General features: G+C 39.4%; 1 protein-coding gene and 1 non-coding gene across 13 annotated transcripts in view; one reads left to right on the top strand and one right to left on the bottom strand.

Moving 5' to 3' along the window:
• The window catches only part of SAP130 (Sin3A associated protein 130), an 86,103-nt gene that overhangs the window by 52,797 nt on the left and 12,670 nt on the right, over positions 1-20,636 (bottom strand). For 7 of the 12 annotated variants that reach the window (XM_045558854.1, XM_045558861.1, XM_045558856.1 and 4 more), the window contains 6 exons: positions 19,985-20,121; positions 9,255-9,402; positions 9,001-9,091; positions 8,761-8,865; positions 4,657-4,798; positions 1,322-1,443 (listed from right to left, as the gene is read on the bottom strand). In XM_045558854.1, coding sequence (XP_045414810.1) covers positions 1,322-1,443; positions 4,657-4,798; positions 8,761-8,865; positions 9,001-9,091; positions 9,255-9,402; positions 19,985-20,121 — 745 coding nt within the window. The remainder of the gene's footprint in view (positions 1-1,321; positions 1,444-4,656; positions 4,799-8,760; positions 8,866-9,000; positions 9,092-9,254; positions 9,403-19,984; positions 20,122-20,636) is intronic. The other 5 variants (XM_045558863.1, XM_045558859.1, XM_045558862.1 and 2 more) reach the window with 2 other exon arrangements.
• Positions 10,484-10,590, top strand: LOC123644202. The gene has a single exon (XR_006737027.1). It is a non-coding gene; the product is annotated as a U6 spliceosomal RNA (small nuclear RNA).

The raw sequence follows: 20,636 nt of genomic DNA on the forward strand, positions 1-20,636 counted from the left end.
AGAAAAAAGCAATCATCTATTAAATTCCATATATTAGCCAGGCAACTATGCTAAACAAGTAATACAGCAGGTATGAATTTCAAATGTCATATATCCAACGTATAGAGGGAACAAGCAAGTGTCCTTTTTCCTACAAAGCAAATACTCCCTCTACTGTGAATATTAAAACCAACTAACCAAATAAAAAGAATGAAAACAAAAGCATTCACAAAATGCAACAAAAAAGAAGGGATGTTCCTCACTACTTTTGGAAAGAAAACAAACACAAGAGACTTTTCCCCCCCTTCAGTCATCAAAACAATCCAGAGATGGAGGAACCTGTTTCCAGAGATATTTAAATATCTTACAATGTTTGAAATTTTAGACCAGCACTGTCCAATGGAATACCAAGTCACACATGGGACTTTAAATTTTCCAGTAGCCACATTAAAAAGCAAACACTAACAGGTCAAATTAATTTTGATGATATATTTTATTTAATCCAATATATCCAAAATACTATCAATATGTAATCACTACAAAAATCATTAATAAGATATTTTACATTCTCTTTTCTATACTATATCTTCAAATTCCAGGATATATTTTACTCTTAAAGTACATCTCAATTCAAATACTTAAGTTTTATCAGAAATTCTTAATCTGTATTTTGATTCCATAAAAGCATACAATTGAAAAAGTAGTTTTAAATCTCTAAGTTGTTCCAAACATATTTGAAATTTCTCAAATTTTAATTAAACAAAATTAGAAATTCAGCTTTTCATTTGTACTGGCCCCTCCAAGTGCTCGAGAGCCATGCGTGGCTCTGGCTGCTGCACTGCACCACGTGGCAGGAGGGCCACGTCCACAATCTGGGCAACAAGGCTTTCTGATGCCCAGAGTGACCAAATGGCCCTATAGGAAAAGAATACACAAAGTCTGAGGTTCGAGGATTGTTTTTCCTAGATTAGCAAAAAGAACACTATTTACAAGTCAGGCTAGTGACAGGTGAGCCCAGTGGGATTAAAATAACATAATGGAAGTCCCGTAAGAGTACAGCTTTATTCATTGTAACTACTATTGTTTCAAGAGGTAGCAAAAACTGTTAACATGATCATCCTCAAGGTGGGATAAAACTATGCAATTATCACTATCAAGTAACAACTTCTTATAGATCACAAAGATGGTGATCAGAGACCTTAAAGCTTCACATTTTAGCCTTACCCCGAATCTGAAGCTAGAGTAATCAAAGCCCATACTAGAAATCCTCCCTGATTAACCTTTATCTCATTGCTGCCAAAAATTAAAACGTGAAAAGTCATCTTAAAAGCAGGGCGCATACCTGGATACTGTCGAATAGTGGACACAGAACTGGTGATTGGGGTGTAGGTATGTGCCGCCAGTGGGTATGCAGAAGGGGGGTAAGTTGGCAAGAAGTACTGGAACTGAACAGGAACAGACGGTCTAGACATGGAAAACAGGTGATAGCAAACCAAGGGGTTATTTTCCTCTTTACCTTGATATGATCCAATCGCCTGGATCCTCTTCATACCTTTCATAACTGTCAAACTAGCTTCTCCCAAATTGGGTACCCAAAAAACTACTAGATCACATAACACAGACTGAGAAAGTGCAAAATTAAAAAAAAATAAATAGAAACTATACCTTTATCAATAAATGTAAAAACACAGATAATATTTTACAGGTGATTTTTTTTTTTTTCTGTAGAGACAAAGTCTCACTCTGTTGCCCAGACAGGAGTACAGTGGTCCTCAAATTCCTGGGATCAAGCAATCCCCCTCCTCTTGCCTCAGCTTCCCAAGTAGCTGGTACTATAGGCATGGGCTACCACACCCAGCTAAGTTTTCACTTTTTGTAGAGATCGGGTCTTGCTATGTTGCCTAGGCTTGTCTTGAGCTCCTGGTCTCAACTGATCCTCCTGCCTTGGCCTCCCAAAGTGCTAGGATTATAGGCATAAGCCACAGTGCCGGCTTATGGGTGACTTTTGAGAATAACAATTACCAAAAATGACTGACAAAAACTCAATATTCAAAAGTCTTTCCCACTAAATCCTACTTGAAATACACTAAACTCAGATTGTTTTTACTGGTCAATTTTATCAAACATACATACAACAGATAATCCCAACCCCATATAAACTGATTTGGAGATAAGAAAAAGGAATGAGATCCACCTTTGTTTAATTTTTAGTTTTTTTAGAGATGTTGTTTGCTGTGTTGCCCAGGCTGGAGGGCAGTGGCTAATCATAGGTGCAATCATGGCACACATAGCTTCAAACTCCTGGGCTCAAGCGATCCTCCCACTTCAGCCTCCTGAGTACCTGGGACTACAGGCATGTGCCACTGCACCTGGCTCCCAAGTTATTTTTTGAGCTTGATACTAAAATTGAACAGGGACAGTATGAGAAAAGATTATAAACAAATCTCATTCTTCATAATGACAAAAAAATTCCTAAATAAAAATAAATTAATTACCATATAAAATTAAATATCACACATAGATAGGAATGATTCAACATTGGAATTTCTATTAATGTTTTTAGATCTTACAAAATCAAAAAAGAACAGGCTGGGCGTGGTGGCTCACACCTGTAATCCTAGCACTCTAGGAGGCCAAGGCGGGTGGATGGTTTGAGCTCAGGAGTTCAAGACCATCCTGAGCAAGAGCCAGACCCCCTCTCTACTAAAAATAGAAAAATTAGCTGGACAACTAAAAATAAATAGAAAAACTTAGCCGGGCATGGTGGTGCATGCCTGTATTCCCAGCTACTTGGAAGGCTGAGGCAGGAGGATCACTTGAGCCCAGGAGTTTGAGGTTGCTGTAAGCTAGGCTGACGCCACGGCACTCTAGCCCAGGCAACAGAGTGAGACGCTGTCTCAAAAAAAAGAAAAAAAAAAAAAGAACAATCACTTGAAATGTCAAAAAAGATAAAAATATTTGGTACAGCATTCAATACTTATTCATGATGTAAATGGCTAAGTACATAGAAGGAAACTTTGTTCCTCAAATTGAAACTAGTATCTACCAAAATCTGTAATGAAATTTCAGAATCCCCTTCAGGTCCCAGGAATAAGACAAGAAGGCTCACTATCTCTGCTCTACTAACACTGTATTGGAAGCCCTAGTCAACACAGAACAAGACAAAAAAAAAGTATAAAAAACCAGAAATGTAAAGACCCTCTTGTCTCCCCTCAAAACTGTCCTTATTCATAGACAAAATAAATATCTACATAGGAAATTCAAGGGAATCTGTATGAGTTTAGAGTTAATAGGAGTATTCAACAAGGTGGAGGGACAAAAGATCAACATATTAAAATCTGTAAGTATTTTTATGCACACTAAAGATCAAATCAGAACATTTAAAAATCATCTAATTTTGAAATTACTGTGTACGTACTGTACAGGGTTCTCACTGTGGAAGAGGCAGATACAAATACAGAATGGGGGAAGTGAGGCGTTGAACTACAGGATCAGCATGTACTTAAATGTTTAATACTGTTATATATCTCCTACCTCTGCCTGCTGAAAGGGCCTAGAATGACACTCTGTAGCAATAAGCACAGACAATGTCTAGATCTTGGTTTCTGAACAATGAAAGGGCTCCTTGGAGAAACAGCAGATTCCAGGGCTCAAACAAAGTTCAAGAGGAACCTGGAGTATCTTGTTGTTGTGGAAAATAAGGAAGGACTAGAATGGAGGGAACGTGGCAAAACCCACTGAAGCAGTCTGAAAGGGCCTCAAGGAACAAAAGACAACTTGAACACCAACAGACGACAGCAAATCCAAGAGCCCAGGCTGACTTTTTAAAAATATTCAACAAAATAAAGAAATATCAGAATGTCAACTAATAAATGTGGAAGAAATAATAGAAAAAGTCACTATTTTACAAATATCTTAATAATTGATTCAGCCAAGAATTATCAATAGATGCTAAAACTATTAAGTGAACGTTTATTGGGGAACAGGATATTTATAGTCTCAAAGTATTTCCATATAGATTACTTGTTTACAAAGGAGAAAAACATGCCTTTACAATGGAAAAAACTGGCAAACTTCACCTTCCCCAAGTAATTAATGTTAACATAAAGCAATAATGGGACAAAAAGACAACATGAGGTCTCTGATGTAACAGTGAGAAGAATGTGTCACTTAAGCGGTAGTGCCTCTAAAAATGTATAACCTGAATCTAACCACAAGGAAACAATGTGAAAAACCAAATTGAAGGATATTTTCCAAAACAGCTGTCTAATCTATACTCTTTGAAAGGCCATTGTATGAAAGAAAATGGAAAGCTAAAGAATCATTTCAGATATCTGTCCTGTAGTTAGGTAACGGAATGTCTTTGTTCTTAGGAGGTCCACATGGAGGTACTGATGGATAAAGGGCAACAGTGCTGCAACCCTTACTCTCAAAATGCCCCCCAAAATTACATACAAACCAAAAAAATGGATAGGAGGAGAACATTCATCAAAAGGAGAGAGGCTTAATAAAAATACATTGTCATAACAATAAAGAAATTATACGATGCGTTATTTTCAGGGGCAAAATATGAAAATACAAATAATAAATATATGCCATATTTGTGGGACATTTGTTTTACTGAAAAATCAAAACAATGACACAATGGGGCAGAGTAACCGACACATTGCCTCCTACCTGTTGTCACTACGGGTTTCCATGGCCACAGGATTTGGAGAGGCCCGATGTCCTGAAATGGGAATCAGGCTACTCCGCTCTGCGGGATAATCAGGCTGGATCCGAGGAGAAGTGTGTGTGATTTGCTGAGGCACCACCTTGGCTACAAACAGTAAAATTCAATTACGTGAGCACTCATATACTTTTACTGGCATGTCAGAATATTCTTGGCTAGCAGCAATCTTATGAATGCGAACAGTTAAAATAAGCCTAGAATTTTAGTTTTAATCGAAATAAAAAATGGAAGATGAGTATACAAGCTTCACTGATTTATTCCAATCCAATCATCCACTGATACATATTCCTACTGTTATTTGTTAAAGCTGGGTTCAACATTAATATTCAAAGATATCAGCAACCAGGCCCTTTTTTTTCAATCTGGCTTCTTGGATATCTTTTTTTTAAAAGAAGGTACTGCTTAAAAAAAAAAAATCAACAAAATTTTGAATCCCAAAACGTCAAAGTCCTTATATTCTATTCCAGGTCCACAGCTAATTATAAAATGTAGCTAATTAGCAATGAGAAGATCATTTTAATTTCCAAGTCTCAGTTTCCTCATCTGTAAGGAAGGCTTCTTTAGATTATCAGTTACTAGTTTCCATGGTCCTTTCAATGTTCTGTGATTGTGCATAATACTTTTCAGCAAAATCACAACCAATATGACCACAGTTTTCAAATTCACCTGAGGCTCAAAGTTTGTACTCCTTAACAACATGCAATCACATTTTGTTTAGAAGCTATACCTGAACTGGAACATATTTTACCATTCTTTACAGAGCTGTCTATTAACTCTATGCCTGGGAATTTGGAAAGAAAAGCTGGGACCTATATCTGCAATACAGAGGGCTAGTTTGCATCTGTGGGAACTATCTCACAGATAGAAGTTACACCAGTGACAGGCACATAAACCTAGAGACTAGGATGATGCCAATATATTACCCAAAGTACAGTGCATTTAACACTGAAGGTAAGCTCCACAGACCCACCATGATACCCAGCCAGCTCCTGTGGTAGGCAGCTGGAGACATTGCTGCAGAGTGATGGTTGAGATGCCCACCTGACCACTGATGGTGGCATCTACTGGTTAAGACAGAGAAGCTGACATAATGGGTCTTCCATCAAGAGGGCAAGCAGAGAGGTGTTGAGTGGGAAGCAACTAACCCTTGTTTTTAACTGAGCTCCATAAAAGGTAGGAGAAAATGATGCTTCCAATAGGAATGAAACTGGCATTTGTCAGAGTAGCTAACCAGAGGTTAGTAAGCAGACACAACTCACCACACACTTACAAATTTAAATGTTTACTTTTTTCCTAATTAAAAAAGCCACACATTCTTAATTATTTTAAAAAAAGAGGAAATATACAATATAGAAATCAAAAGTCTGCCATAATGCTATCTCAACAGATAATCCTTATTTTCTGAATGTGACCATCTATAATTCTTCTATTTTTTATTTTTTGGAAACAGGGTCTCGATATGTTGTCTGGGTATCGTAATAGCTCACTGTAACCTCCAACTCCTGGAGTCAAGTGATCCTCCTGCCTTAGCCTTCCAAGTTTCTGGGACTACAAGTGTGTGCCACCACCCCCATCCTAATTTTTCTATTTTTTGTAGAGATGGGATCTTGCTGTGTTGCTCAGGCTGGTCTCAGACACCTGGCCTCAAGAAATCCTCCCACCTCAGTCTCCCAAAGTGCTAGGATTACAGGTGTGAGCAACTACACCTGGCCTGCTTTCTATAATTCTGGCCACTGTGATGTGTGGGCCAGACCATGGAAAGAATAAGGATGGTAATCTATTGGACATGAATGTTAATTAGAGGCAAAAACCTTATGCTTATGATTAATTGGGCTTTTTTTCCCTGACCCAATATATTCCTATTAATGACACTGACTGAATTCAAAATTTAATCTCACCTCAGAAACCAAGCATAAATTGTAAAAAGCCATTTAGGCAAATTTAATATATCTCCTATATCCCAACTTGAAAATGCATGCTCTAGGGTTCTATCACATTTCTCTTTTTAACTGAGGTACCTTTTTAGAGGGATCCTATTGGGATTCAACCAAGAAATATTTGGGTTAGTATATAAGAGACAAAGGAAACCAGAGCGGAAACCTGATGGAACTGACGAACGAACGTGTGTACGTCTCCTAGTGTGCGCAGTGATGTCTGAGGAAGACAGAGGGACATTAGTAAGAGCCAACTCTAGCAAAGGGTGAGGAGAGTAAAGAGGAAACAGGATAGTCCTTCTAGGGCACAAAGCCCCCTCTTTACTGGTCTGATTTTCATCACAGAGACCCTAGTGAGGTTCCTGACTGTAAAAGGCAAGAGAATGGGCTTGGCTTTATCGTGACAGCACTGAAGACAGCTGACCACTCTGCTGGATACAGCCAGAAAGTGATTTGAAATGACAATATGAACAGTCCACCATCTTTCCCAACAAATGTGCGTTAATGTTAAAACAATATACCTACAAACAACACAAACTTCTTTTCAAAGAAGTGAATTAAATTCAGAAGGATATACAGAAGTTTGGTCTTTCCAACGGCAGGTAACAGTGAGCAGTAGCACAAGACAGACCCAGCAGCAGCGCCCTCTCTGCTAAAAGCCTTCTGTGGGGCTGAGCGCCTAACTCAAGGCCTGGCCTGGACAGCTAGGAGTAGGGACTTCCTGCGTCCTACCATTATTCCAGAAAAGTGCCCCCAAAGTTTGCTGAGGGGCCTGAGAACCTGCAGTCTTTCTCACGTGTGTAGGAAGGGAAGAAGGGATCCAGCGGGTAGGGAAGCCACACCTCTATGTCTGGTCACCAGATGTTTTTTCTTTGAGACGAGTCTCGCTTTGTTGCCCGGGCTAGAGTGAGTGCTGTGGCGTCAGCCTAGCTCACAGCAACCTCAAACTCCCCGGTCACCAGATTTTTGAAAGTTCAGTTTGTCAGTGTGTCCTCTTCACAAAAAGTAGTCTTACTTCTAAAAGTACACTATGTGAAAAATATGGCAGCTGCCTCACATCTTCGTGAGTGGAGAGCAGTGAGATGACTTGGTCATCATTACAGAACCAAGGCAGAGGCAACACTAGAAACTAAAACCTGTGGCTGGTGGGGCAAAGGGAGCAGCGGCCTGCCTCACAGGCACAGCCTCTGCTTTGGGAGCCATGGCAGTGAGCTAGCAGCCCTTCACAAAGGTGTTGGCGACCTAGCGCCTACAGGCCAAACCAGCTTGCCGCCTGTTTCTGTGTGGCCCGTGAGCTAAGAATAGGTTTACACTTTCAAATGGTTGGGGGAAAAAACTCAAAAGAATACTATTTTGTGACCTATGAAAATGATATGAAACTCAAATTTCTCTGTCATAAGTCAAGCCTCATTGGCACCCAGTCACACCCATTCGTTTACACGCTGTCCATGGCTCCTTTCAAAACACAAAAGCAGAGTATGTAGCTGTGCCACAGACCCACGTGGCCTGCAAAGCCTACAATGTTTACTATCTGGCCTTATGGAAAAAGTTTGCCAACCCCTGCTCTTGATGACTCAGGTTTGTATTCAAAGTATACATACACTTAAAAAGAAAATAAAAAAAGTCTAGAAGAAATGATAAAATGGCCATGAAGTACCACGGGGTGTCACTCAGATGAGAGCCTACGGACCAATGGGATCTTCGGTGTTCCTCCCACTGTTGTCAACCAGAGATTTTTCCTGAATAATCTCTTAAAATGTGTAAGTTTATCTCATTCCAGACCTTTGGTTTTCTTGCTTTTCCTGTTGTTCTTGTCTAACTATGTCAGTAACGTTAACTTATTTCTATCAAGGGCACACACAGAAAAGGTAAAGTCTAATGAGTAAGGAAATCAAAACCAGAGCTAAAGTTTACTTTTTACTCAAAGATTGTTGTCCTCTTTTACTCCCTAACATCAATGCCAAATCTGTATGATAAACAGTATTAAAAGTCACATTCAGTGCCGCTTTGAAAATCAACAATAAAAAATCAACACTAGTGGTCAACATGAAGGCCTGGTCCAAGTGGCTAAAAAGTTCCTTGTAAACTTCTGTCTGAAGGCTGCACGACACTTACCGACTGGGATGTTTGAGGTCGTCACAGCAGTAGCATGGGATGAATGGGAGGGCACTGTCATGGTAACAATTGTACTTGTGGGAGCTTGTGTGTGTGACACAGATCCTGAAACAGGGCAAAAAGGAAGTTCTTTAACAATGGCTTCTCTGCATACATTACAGATTCTCAAAAACCTGGTCAGTGAGACCCCTCATACTTTGTTTTTCTCCAGCAAGAAGAGGAGCAAGGTTACAGACTTACCAGCTGTGGTTGCTGAAGGAATGGTGTTGGTTGCCAGAATAGGAGCTACTGTTGCTGCAGCCACTGGGGTACCAGTACTGAAGATAGTTTTCTGTGGGAGGAACCCCACAACACAGAGTTATAAAGAACATTTCCCACTCCATCCCATCTACAAGCAAACACTGCCTTCAATACTGTCACATCCTTGCCAAGTTTTGCACTATTCTGGTTTTACCCTACAAAGAACACAGGTGGTTTTTCACCTCTCATTTTACCTGAGCCATCGTATGAAGCTGCTGTTTTGGTGTCCCTAATGCAGGGTGAGATGGTAGCGTGATTCTTGTTGTTACATCCCGTGACTGGGCAGGACGCTGAATGCTAATTGCTGCAGATGGTGGATGCTGGATGGACAAAGTTGGTCTACTGAAAAGATAACAAAGACGTTATGATTTATAACTTGTCCACAGACACAATGCAGGCAGTCAAGGACATTTACTATCTCATGCTAGATTATAGCCATGCAAGCTGTATTTTTTCACAGATCTGGGAAGTCACAGTTAAACGGACACTTGGTCTTTAACCACACCAATGAAGTAAAAGGCCCATGAGGTTCTCTCCTGAAACTGCCTAAAGTCTCTTAAGGTAACAATCTGTATCACAAACTGAATAAATTAATCCTTAGTTATTCTCAGTATCTTTGATGTAATCTACACTCCATAACAATCCTGAGTAGGCATTATGATAGCAGTTGCACTTCGCTCTGTGGAAAAATCTAAAGATATACAACAAAGTTCTCACATTATAATTTTCACAAAGTTCCGGAGGGAAGATTATAGAAAACCTTGATTAACAGCAGCTTCAACTGTGACCCGTGAAGCACCAACTTCCCCCCAATGTTACATCATTCCTTACCAGATATAAGAACGCTCTTCAAACGATAAAAAGTTACAGTTATGACTGCCTAATGATTGACAGGGCTATCAATACAGGATGTCCAATTAATTGGCAGCAAGCTACTGAAATTGCAATAATGGCAAGAAAACCTGACAATATAACAAAGCTGCCTTCTCAAATCAGAAGCAGGAAAATAGACTATTTAATGAATGGTGTTGGAAAGACTATGCAACCATTTGGAAAAAAATAAAATTGGATCCCTACTGCAAACAGATAAATACTAAAGTGATCAAAGATTTAAAAGCAAGTAAAATGTACTTGAAGAAAGGATAGGAAAATTCTTTTATAACCTTGGAGTGGGGGAGAGCTTTCTAACTAACAAAAGCTTTTAAAATCCAGGAGCTTTTTAGAAGATTGATAACTTTTACTACATGAACAAATGAACCTACTCAGCAAAACACACTATAAGTAAATTTAAAAGACTCAAAGACAAACGTATAATCTTCCAATTTTACTAAGAACCCCTAGAAATTGAGAAAAACAATAGCCAAATAAAATTAGGTAAAGGAAATGAAAACACAAGTGGTCCCTTAACAAAAAAGGATGCTTGGTGCTCGTTTTGGCAGCACATACACTAAAACTGAAACGATACAGAAAAGATCGGCATGGCCCCTATGCAAGCATGACACGTACATTCACAGAGCATTCTATATTTTTATTAAAAATGAAAGAACAAAAAAAGATGCTCACCCTCGCTCTTAAGAAGAGAAATGCAATTTAAAACACATCGAGCTATTGTTCACCTATCAGACTGAAAAAAATCTGGAGGGAGTGTAAACTGGTATAAATCCTAAGGAAGGCAATTAGATGGTAGGTATCAAAATTACAATTGCACATATCCTTTGATCACTATGGGGAATTTATCCTTCACATATTCTTGGAAACATGCACAATGACATAAATATCAATATAAGGTTATTCACTGTGATATTCTCTATGATAGTAAGGACTAGGAACAACTTCAAGTCTATTCATACAATGTATTGCTATATTTCCACTAAAAGAGCAATGAAATTATGTGCTGAAATGGAAAGCTTTCAATATATTTTGCTATATTTTAAAAAAGCAAAGAGAAATATATAAATATTCTTTTGGGTAAAAAGGATAAGAGAACTGCATCTGAATTTGACTATTTATATGAAGAAATGCTAGAAGTATACTCAAAAAGCTATTAGCAGGTTACCTTTGAAAGGCAATGTGACCTTGTAGATGGGGCACAGAGGCAAGAGTGGCACTCCCTATTGTATGCACTTTCATGCTTTTGTATTTTGGAACCATGTGGATATAAACTAGGAAGAAGAAAATGTGATAAGTTGAGCTCTAAGGTGACTTGATTGGGGCAGTATGTCTCTAGCTAAGCAATGTTTCACCAGAAGGATCCTCTCTCAAAGAGCTTTAACAAATCAGACCTGGTGGGATATCAATGAAAAAAGTTTACAATCTGATTAGAGGATGGTTTTCTCCCCACAGAAAGAGAACTAAATGGCTTATCATTCGAGTTCACAGGAAAGCTGCAAGTCTAGCCACAGAGGTAGCAATGGAATTTGGTGGAACTCATTGAGGAGAAAGCTGACTATTAGAGACTGGATTTTCTATTTTTCTTTTCTTTTCGTTTTTTTTTGAGACAGTCTTGCTCTGTTGCCCGGGCTGGAGTGCCATGGCGTCAGCCTAGCTCACAGCAACTTCAAACTCCTGGGCTCAAACGATCCTTCTGCCTCAGCCTCCCGAGTAGCTGAGACTACAGGCTTGCGCCACCACGCCCGGCTAATTTTTTCTATATATGTTTTTAGTTATCCAGCTAATTTTTTTATATTTTTTTAGTAGAGACGGGGTCTCGCTCTTGCTCAGGCTGGTCTCGAACTCCTGAGCTCAAACAATCCGCCTGCCTTGGCCTCCCAGAGTGCTAGGATTACAGGCGTGAGCCACCATGCCCAGCCCTGCATTTTCAATAGCTGTTGAAATAGGTCACCAGGTACACTACCATGAAAGCTACCCTCTCACAACATTTACAATTAAAAACATTCAGAGAGATACATGTATATATAATTAAATTAATGACAAATTTCAGGATGGGTGAATCTAACATAAACATAATTTTGAAGACCCTCATAACAAAGAAGAATGCCTACGGAATCACCTGGAAAGGACCTCCTCAATTCAAACTTAAATGCACTCATATTTTAAGAGGTCCAGTGCATATAAAAATATACCCCCTCAAAAAGTTCATATTAAGTATTAAGAATGTTTTTAAACATTTTTTTAAAGCATATAGTAGTCGTTGATTTTAATTTACTCTAATGAAAAATAACAAATGTTAATATTTATATAATACACAAGCCATGTTTTAAGTGCTTTACATATATCAATATAGTTATTTCTCATAATGATCTCTAAGGTAGGTATTATGAAGGCTACTTTCTGGATGAGGAAATTGAGGCATTTACTCTCTGACCCAGCACTCACACATCCACAAATATACCTCGAGGATATACCATCACAAACATGCAACAGCATATGCCAAAATACAGTATATCCAAGCTCGGGGGTATAATGCAGCCAAAACAAAAGAACGAATAAAAGCTCTATGTACTAATTTGGAGTATAACCAGAATATACTAGAAAGAGAAATATGAAAGGAACAAAATAGTATGTACTTAGATATAATACGCAATATTTCTGGTAGCAAAGGAGGAGAAACAAGAAAAATATGTGTTTATGTATACTAACTTTTACAAAAAGGGACTCTGAGAAGGCACACCAAACAATAATGAGATGGCGACCAACCAACAGCAGATAGCAACACGGTGGGGATAGGGAGACTCACAAGACCATCTTTCCTTGACTTTTGAACGAAACACATTTTACATGTTTTAAAAAGTTAAATTAAAAGGAAAAAAGCAAACCCTAAACTTAAAAGTAATCAGACAAGGGCCGGGTGCAGTGGCTCACGCCTGTCATCCCAGTACTCTGGGAGGCCGAGGCGGGCGGATTATTTGAGCTCAGGAGTTCGAGACCAGCCTGAGCAAGAGCGAGACCCTGTCTCTACTAAAAATAGAAAGAAATTATCTGGCCAACTAAAAATATATATAGAAAAAATTAGCTGGGCATGGTGTTGCGTGCCTGTAGTCCCAGTTACTCGGGAGGCTGAGGCAGGAGGATTGCTTGAGCCCAGGAGTTTGAGGTTGCTGTGAGCTAGGCTGATGCCACGGCACTCACTCTAGCCGGGCAACAGAGCAAGACTCTGTCTCCAAAAAAAAAAAAAAAAAGATACACAAATACTGTCACGTACGGTATGTTATAATCAATGACAGACTGCATAGAAAATGGTGGTCCCATAGATTATAATGGAGCCGAAAAATTCCTATCAGCTAGTGAAGTCATAGCATTATTATTTTATTTTTAAAATAAATTTAGTGTAGCCTAAGTGTATAATGTTTAGAAAGTCTATAGAAGTGTACAGTAATGTCTTGGCTTTCACATTCACTTATCATTCGCTCACTGACTCATCCACAGCAATTTCCAGTTCTGCATGCTCAGTTCATGGTAAGTGCCCTATACAGGTGTGCCAGTTTTTAATCTTTTACACCATATTTTTACTCTACCTTTTCTATGTTTAGATATGTTTAAAAACGCACATACTTATCATTGTGTTACAACTGCCCCCAGTATTCAGTACTGTGTCATGCTGTCTGTACAGGTTTGTAGCCTAGGAGCAACAGGCTACACACCATAGAGCCTAGGTGTATAGCAGGCTACACCATCTAGGTTTGTGTAAGTATGATGCTTGTACAATGTCAAAATTGCCTAATTATGCATTTCTTAGAACATATCCTGATTGTTAAGCGATGCATGACTGTATAAAATCTTACAAAGCAAGGAAAAAAATGTATAACGTTGAATTTCATTTGGAAATACCAGTATGAAGACATGACTATCTTTACTATACTCAATACCTTTGTCCCTGGAAAGGGGTTAAAAACAAGAGCACTTCTAATACCCAGATCTTAGGTTCTCAATACTATTATCCAGTAAAAGGAAATAAGGAGACATGGCTAATTTCAAAACTAGAGAAGCAGGAAACAGCCCAAGACATCGTGTATCAGAAAGAATAAAGTACACTAAGGCTAATACTTCTGTCATCAAAAGGGCACTTGAGCCAACTCTAAGGGGTTCTTACTAGCCAAATTCAGGGAAACTGGGAGAAAAAGAAAGGGATTTTGATTAAAACACATAGAATATATAACATCTATGAATCCATTGTAACAACCCTCCTACCAAATAAAAGGCCAGAGAGATTAAGTAAGGTCACTCAAAAAGTACTCCCTAATCTGTTGTCTTCATCACTACCTGACACATTGAGAATCCCTTATGCAGTAGTGTTCCGGATTTCAGACTTGGGAATATTTGCATTATATACTCACTAGCTCAGCATCTCTAATGCAAAAATCAAAAATGCTCCAATGACCACTGCCCATTGCCTTTGAGTGTCATGTCAGTGCTCAAAAACTTTTGGATTTTGAAGCATTTTGGAATTTGGATTTTTGGATTAAGGGATACTCAACCTGTATTTCTCCCCGTGATCAGCAATTTTTTTTAAACATCCTGAAAGGCAACTCCAGGGACAGAGACCCATTTAGTTGAGTTGACGTCTACAGAAAATAAGGGAGTTAATTTACAACAAGTGGATTTGTCATCATCCTCCAGGGTTCAAATAGGTCCTGGTATGGCTTCTTTGGAGGGAAGATAAGAGTACTCCAGGCAGAGACTTCCAATTTGATATTTTCTCCTCCTCTCAGAGAACAGTAACAAGCAAAAAAAACAAAAAAAAAAGAAAAATTCAGTCTCCACCTTTGGCAAACTAGGAGACACCTGAAATCTCAAAAACAAAAAGAACAGATAGAACTGCCAAAGGCAGGGATAACCAAACAGGGACTCAGGAGCCAATGGAGAGGATTTCTGAGGCTATAATTTCAGAGATAAAATCCCATAAAGTATAATTCTCCAAAGTGATGAATGAACACACTCTGATATAGGAAACCAAAATCTTTTGTTTATAACAGTAGAAACGGAGATGGCAGTGAAAGGTTAAGAAGCAAAAGACACAGGGTTGAACTAGGAATCATACAGATGAGATAAGTCTCATCCGTGGGGAACAGTGTGCAGGGAGACCCGAGAAGGAAGGGAGAGGCTTTGCCATTCTGAAAGGTCTATCTTCACTGGCAGGAGAGGAGGAATGGTCAAGAAAACTCAGGACATGGAGCCATTTGGAACATTTCTCCTAACCCACTATGTAACCCAATCAAAGATGAGTACTCAAAAAGGAACTAACACAGGACCTATTCAAAGATGCTATAAGAAGAAAAAGGTAGAATAAAACAAGAGAAACACACTAGAAGTGCTTTTACTGGGCAGATGAAAACTTCCATGAGTTAAAAAAAAACAATGAGGCCAGGTGCACTGGCTCATGCCTATAATCCCAGCACTTTAGGAGGCTGAGGTGGGAGGATCACTTGAGGTCAGAAGTTAGAGACCAGCCTGAGGAACATAGCAAGACACTGTCTCTACCAAAAAATAAAAAATAAAAACAAACAAACAAACAAAAAACACCAAAAATTAGGGCATGGTGATGTGTGCCTGTAGTCTCAGCTACTCAGGAGGCTGAAGCAAGAGGATCGTTTGAGCCTGAGTTTGAGGTTGCGGTGCGCTATGATGATGCCACTGCACTCCAGCCCGGGCAACAGAATGAGACCATGTCTCAAAAAACAAAACAAAAAACCATAACAAAATAACTGCTTCTAGGAAAAAACAAAGCAAAGAATAGGAGCTCAATGGAAGTGACAACAGGACAACAAAAGAAGATAAAAGTAAATGTGCACAGCTCAAGAAAGAAACATAAGACAACTGTTTAGCTGTTTCAGGAATGAAGGCAAAATTAAAGAGTAGAACAAACAGTGGCTGAAAACAAAGTAAAGGACAGAGAACCTCATGAACAGAATCAAAGGGAACAAGCAGTTTAAAAGGATTACATAAGCATGCAAAAAGATCCAACATACACATAATTGGATGCCCCCTAATAAAATGGAATGGAATGTATATATAAAAATATAATTCATGAAAACTTTTCATAGTTTTATGTTACAAATTGTAAAGGCATATCATGTTACAGAACAAAACCACACATAATGGTCATAACAAGACATACTCTACTAAAGTTGTTGAAATTCAAGATAAAGAATCTTGGGCCATCAGCCAAAAAGATCGAGTTTTTTTTTAAGGGGTTAAAAAAAATCAGGTTGGCCTCTGACTCTCTGCAGTATCATTCAGCTCTAGAGAAAGAGAAAAAAATACTCATGGAAAGAATAATAGAAACAACAAAAAATTCTATCAGCCAAACTACTGCTTAAGTAAAAAGGTGTCTGTGAAATGATTCTAAAGCGTGTAACGATTCAAAATATTGGTCCTTTAAGATAAATGCTTCTTGAAGAAAGTAATAGAGGATAAATTTCATTCAACCACATGATGAATGAAAAAAAGGTCAAAGAACTGGACAGGATTGAATGCATTTAACAGAAAAAGAAAGACTTACCACTGAAATTTTTCTGCAATTTTATTTCTTTGTCTATACCTTGAACCAATTGCATTATCATTGGTTTGGCTAGCCCTTAAGTGTTTGGTAGAATTCTAGGAAACCAGCTGGGCCTGGTGCTTTGCTTGGAGACAGTGCTTTGAAATTTTCTTCTATTTCTTCTATGGAAATTGGCCTGTTTAAATTTTCTATCTCCAGAATTCAAAGAAGATTAGAAATTAGGAATTTATCAGAATTACAGTAAGTAGAAAAATCATCTGATCATTAGGGTTTTTGTCTGTTTATTCACTGGTACATTTCTAGTATTATATGAGTAAATGGTGCAAAATACATTCAACAAAATTCAGTATCTAATTTTTAATTAAAACACTCAATATATTGGAAAAGATATTTGGATAAAATGACTTAAAAAGCCATAACTATAGTTTCCACTGTACAATCAGCCCTCTGTATCTGTGTATTCCACATCCATGGGTTCAACCAAACACAGATAGAAAATACTTGAAGAAAAAAAGAAATACACAAAGTTCCAAAAAGCAAAACTTCAATGTGCTGAGTGCCAGGTACTACACTGAAACCACACTGATGAAGCGATGTGAAGGTATCAGCTATTGCAAATAATCGAGAGATGGTTTAAAGTATACAGGAGGACGTGTGTGGGGTACATGCAAATACTACACCATTTCATGTAAGGGACTTGAGCATCCACAGATTTTGGTATCCAGGGCAGCTCCTGGAGCCAATCCCCAACAGATACTGAGGGACAACTATAAATCCATTTATACCTTTTGATTTTCATCATACCATATGAATATAATAACTTTTAAAAGTTAACATAAAGTTAAAATAAGCAACAACATGTAGTCTATTGTATGTTGGGCAGCTGTCTCTTTATACCTCAGGCAACATACTGAATTACCACAAAGTAAAGTACCCCCATTTTATTGAAGAGGAACCTAAGGATCAAGGGAGTTGAGAAGTTTGCTTTATGTCACACAACTAGCAGATAATAGAGCTAACGGTTAGAGGTAAGTCCTAGGCACTATTCTTCACTTAAATGTTATTTTTTTCAGAGTTCCATTCTAGATCCTCTTCTCTCTCTCTATTGCCCTTGGACAGACTCCAAGTATCTCAAAGCTTTAACTGTGGCCCACATGTTGATGACTCTGGCACGGACATCTCTTCCACCACCTGCTGACAACAGCCCCTCAGCCGTTCCATGGGTCAACTTGGCATCTGAAAATTCAGCCTTCTTTCTGTCCCTTGTTTCCTTTTCATTTACTAGATCAAGCAGGAAGAAGCCAAAGAGGCATCTCAAACTCCTTCCTCTCCACAGTGATAATCAAGTCCTGGGGGTGGCCTCTGGTTTCTACCAGCCCCACTCTCCAGGCCCACTACCCTTGCTTTTATTCGGTGAGTCACTCCTTGTCCACATTACCACCAAAGACCCCTTTCCCGGCATCCCCATCCAGGGGTGGGGAACCTGTGGCCTCAAGGCCACACGCAGCCCTCCAGATCCCCAAGTGAGGCCCCTCGACCAAATCCAAACTTCACAGAACAAATCCCTTCATTAAAAGGATTTGTTCTATAAAATCTGGATTCAGTCAAAAGGCTGCACTCAAGGATCCAGAAGGCCAAATGTGGCCCAAAGGCCACAGCTTGCCCACTCCTGAGTGGCTGGCAAGAATTAGGAAAGACCACGAGAGCTCTGGGAGCTCCTGGCAAGATCCATATCCCACTGCCCTCCCAACCTCACCACCCTATGGCCGGAGATCATGAAGACAAACACCTCATGTCTTCAACCCTGTTACCCAAAAGCCTCTGAGATCATTCCTTATCAACCAGACTTTACCCCTGTATGGCTCTATAAATCTTTTAATTGTACTACAATATCTTCTCTTTTCAAACACCCAACACTTCCACTGTACTCTCTGGATTTACAATTCATTTTTAGCAAAATCCCCTACATATCCTCAAACCTCTCCTCTGAACGTATCCTTTTCTTTCTTGCTTTAATGAATCCTGGCTCTCCTCTGAGAACCCTGCTTCCCTCCAGCCTCTCCAGTGGGAGCCATCTTCTCTCTCATAGCCCTCTTCTCCATCCGTACTCTCTCTCTAGATTATCTCCTCCAGATCTCTTCTGTGGACTTCAGACTCATTTATCAACCGATCTCTCACCTCCACTTGGGTGCTCAGAAGTCACCACAAAATTAAAATGCCCAAAACCAAAATCTGGAATTTCTCTCAAAACCTCCCACTGCTCTCTACCCTGCTATGCACACAAGTATAATCCTTACTCCTCTCCTTTGCTTACACCCGCAGATAACTCCTCAGAAATTTTCTTGACTCTATCGTCAAAATCTTCCCAGAATCTAACTATGTCTTTCAGCCTCCATCACCATCTCCCCTATATTGTGGCTATCCCATTACACACAATCTCTCTGCTTCCAACTTTGCTCTCCAAGGCCTATTCTATCCAGCAACCAGGCTGATCCAGCTGGAACTTCAGATCACATCACTACTCTATTCAAAACTCTGCTAAGGCTTTCCATCACACCCCAGCAAAGCCTAAACCCTTAGAGGGGTTCACAAAAGCCTATGTGAACTGGAGACCCTGCTACCTCCTAAACTAATGTCTTGCCATTTTCCTATTATCGATCTCCTTGCCACTCCTCACAGATGGCAAACATACTGTCACACAGCCTTTGCACTTACTCTCTCCACTGCCTAGAATATTCCTCTCCCAGATAACCATACATATAGCTCACTCATTTCATTCCATCTTTCAATTTTCTACTCAAATGTATTCTTATCAATAAAGCCCTCCCTGACCACATTATACGAAATAATAAGTCCTCTGCACCACCTGCCCTGTCACTCCCAATCCTTTACCTTAATTTTTCTCCTAAGTACTTTTTGCCATCTAAAAAACTACATAACCAAGTGCGGTAGCTCACACCAGTAATCCTAGTACTTTGGGAGGCCGAGGTGGGAGGATCACTTGAGCCTAGGAGTTCAAGACCAACCTAACAACACAGCAAGACCCTGTCTCTACAAAGAATTAACCAGACATGGGTAATTAGCCAGTCACGGGTGTCTGCTGTCCCAGCTACTCGGGAGGCTGAGGCAGGAGGATCACTTGAGCCCAAGAGTTTAAGGTTGCTGTGAGCTAAGCTGATGCCACAGCACTCTAGCCTGGGCAACAGAGTGAGACCCTCTCTCTCTCTCTTTCTCAATCAATCAATCAATAAAAAGCTATATATTTATATATTGTGTCTCCAGACCCTAAAAACAGAAGCTCTATGAGGGTGAGAATTTCTTTGTTCACTGGTTTAGCCCCAGTATCTACAACACTACATAGCTCATTCAAAAGCATTCAACAAATACTGAGTTAAATGAAGGAATGAAAGGAAAGGAAAAAGAGAGGGAAGAAAGGAGGGTGACAGGATGGCTCAATCTTCATACCCCCAAGTATACCTAAGTGCTGAATCAGTAGCATGTGCTGCTGTTGTGGTGATGACTGGAGACTGAGCTCTGGTGGCTGAGACAGTTGCTACCACCGCAGGAGGGATGGCATTGGAGGTGGTCACAGGTGGACGAGACTACCAATAGAAGAGAAAAAATTTTTCATGTAAATAAGAAGCAAAATAAAATATAGTTAGCCAACACTAATAGTATAATTTAAACCTTAGGCCTCTAGATAAGTATGTTTCTGCCCCAATTAAAGTGAATTCTCTCTTTTGCACCAATCTGTACAATTGGGACCTAAGTTATGGATACACATAGTCATACAGAGTTGAGTAACAGACATTGGAGACTTCAAAGGTGGGGGGGTGGGAGGAGCATAAGGGATGAAAAGTTACCTATTGGGTACAATGCACACTATTCAGGTGATGGGTATACTAAAAGCCCAGACTTCACCACTATACATTATGTCCATGCAATAAAACTGTACTTGTTCACCCCTGTAATCCCAGCACTCTGGGAGGCTGAGGCAGGTGGATAGTTTGAGCTCACGAGTTCGAGACCAGCCTGAGCAAGAGCGAGAACCCTGTCTCTACTAAAAATAGAAAGAAATTATATGACAGCTAAAAATATATATAGAAAAAATTAGCCG

The sequence above is a fragment of the Lemur catta genome, chromosome 8 (genome assembly GCF_020740605.2).
Source record: "Lemur catta isolate mLemCat1 chromosome 8, mLemCat1.pri, whole genome shotgun sequence".
Lineage (NCBI taxonomy): Eukaryota > Metazoa > Chordata > Mammalia > Primates > Lemuridae > Lemur > Lemur catta.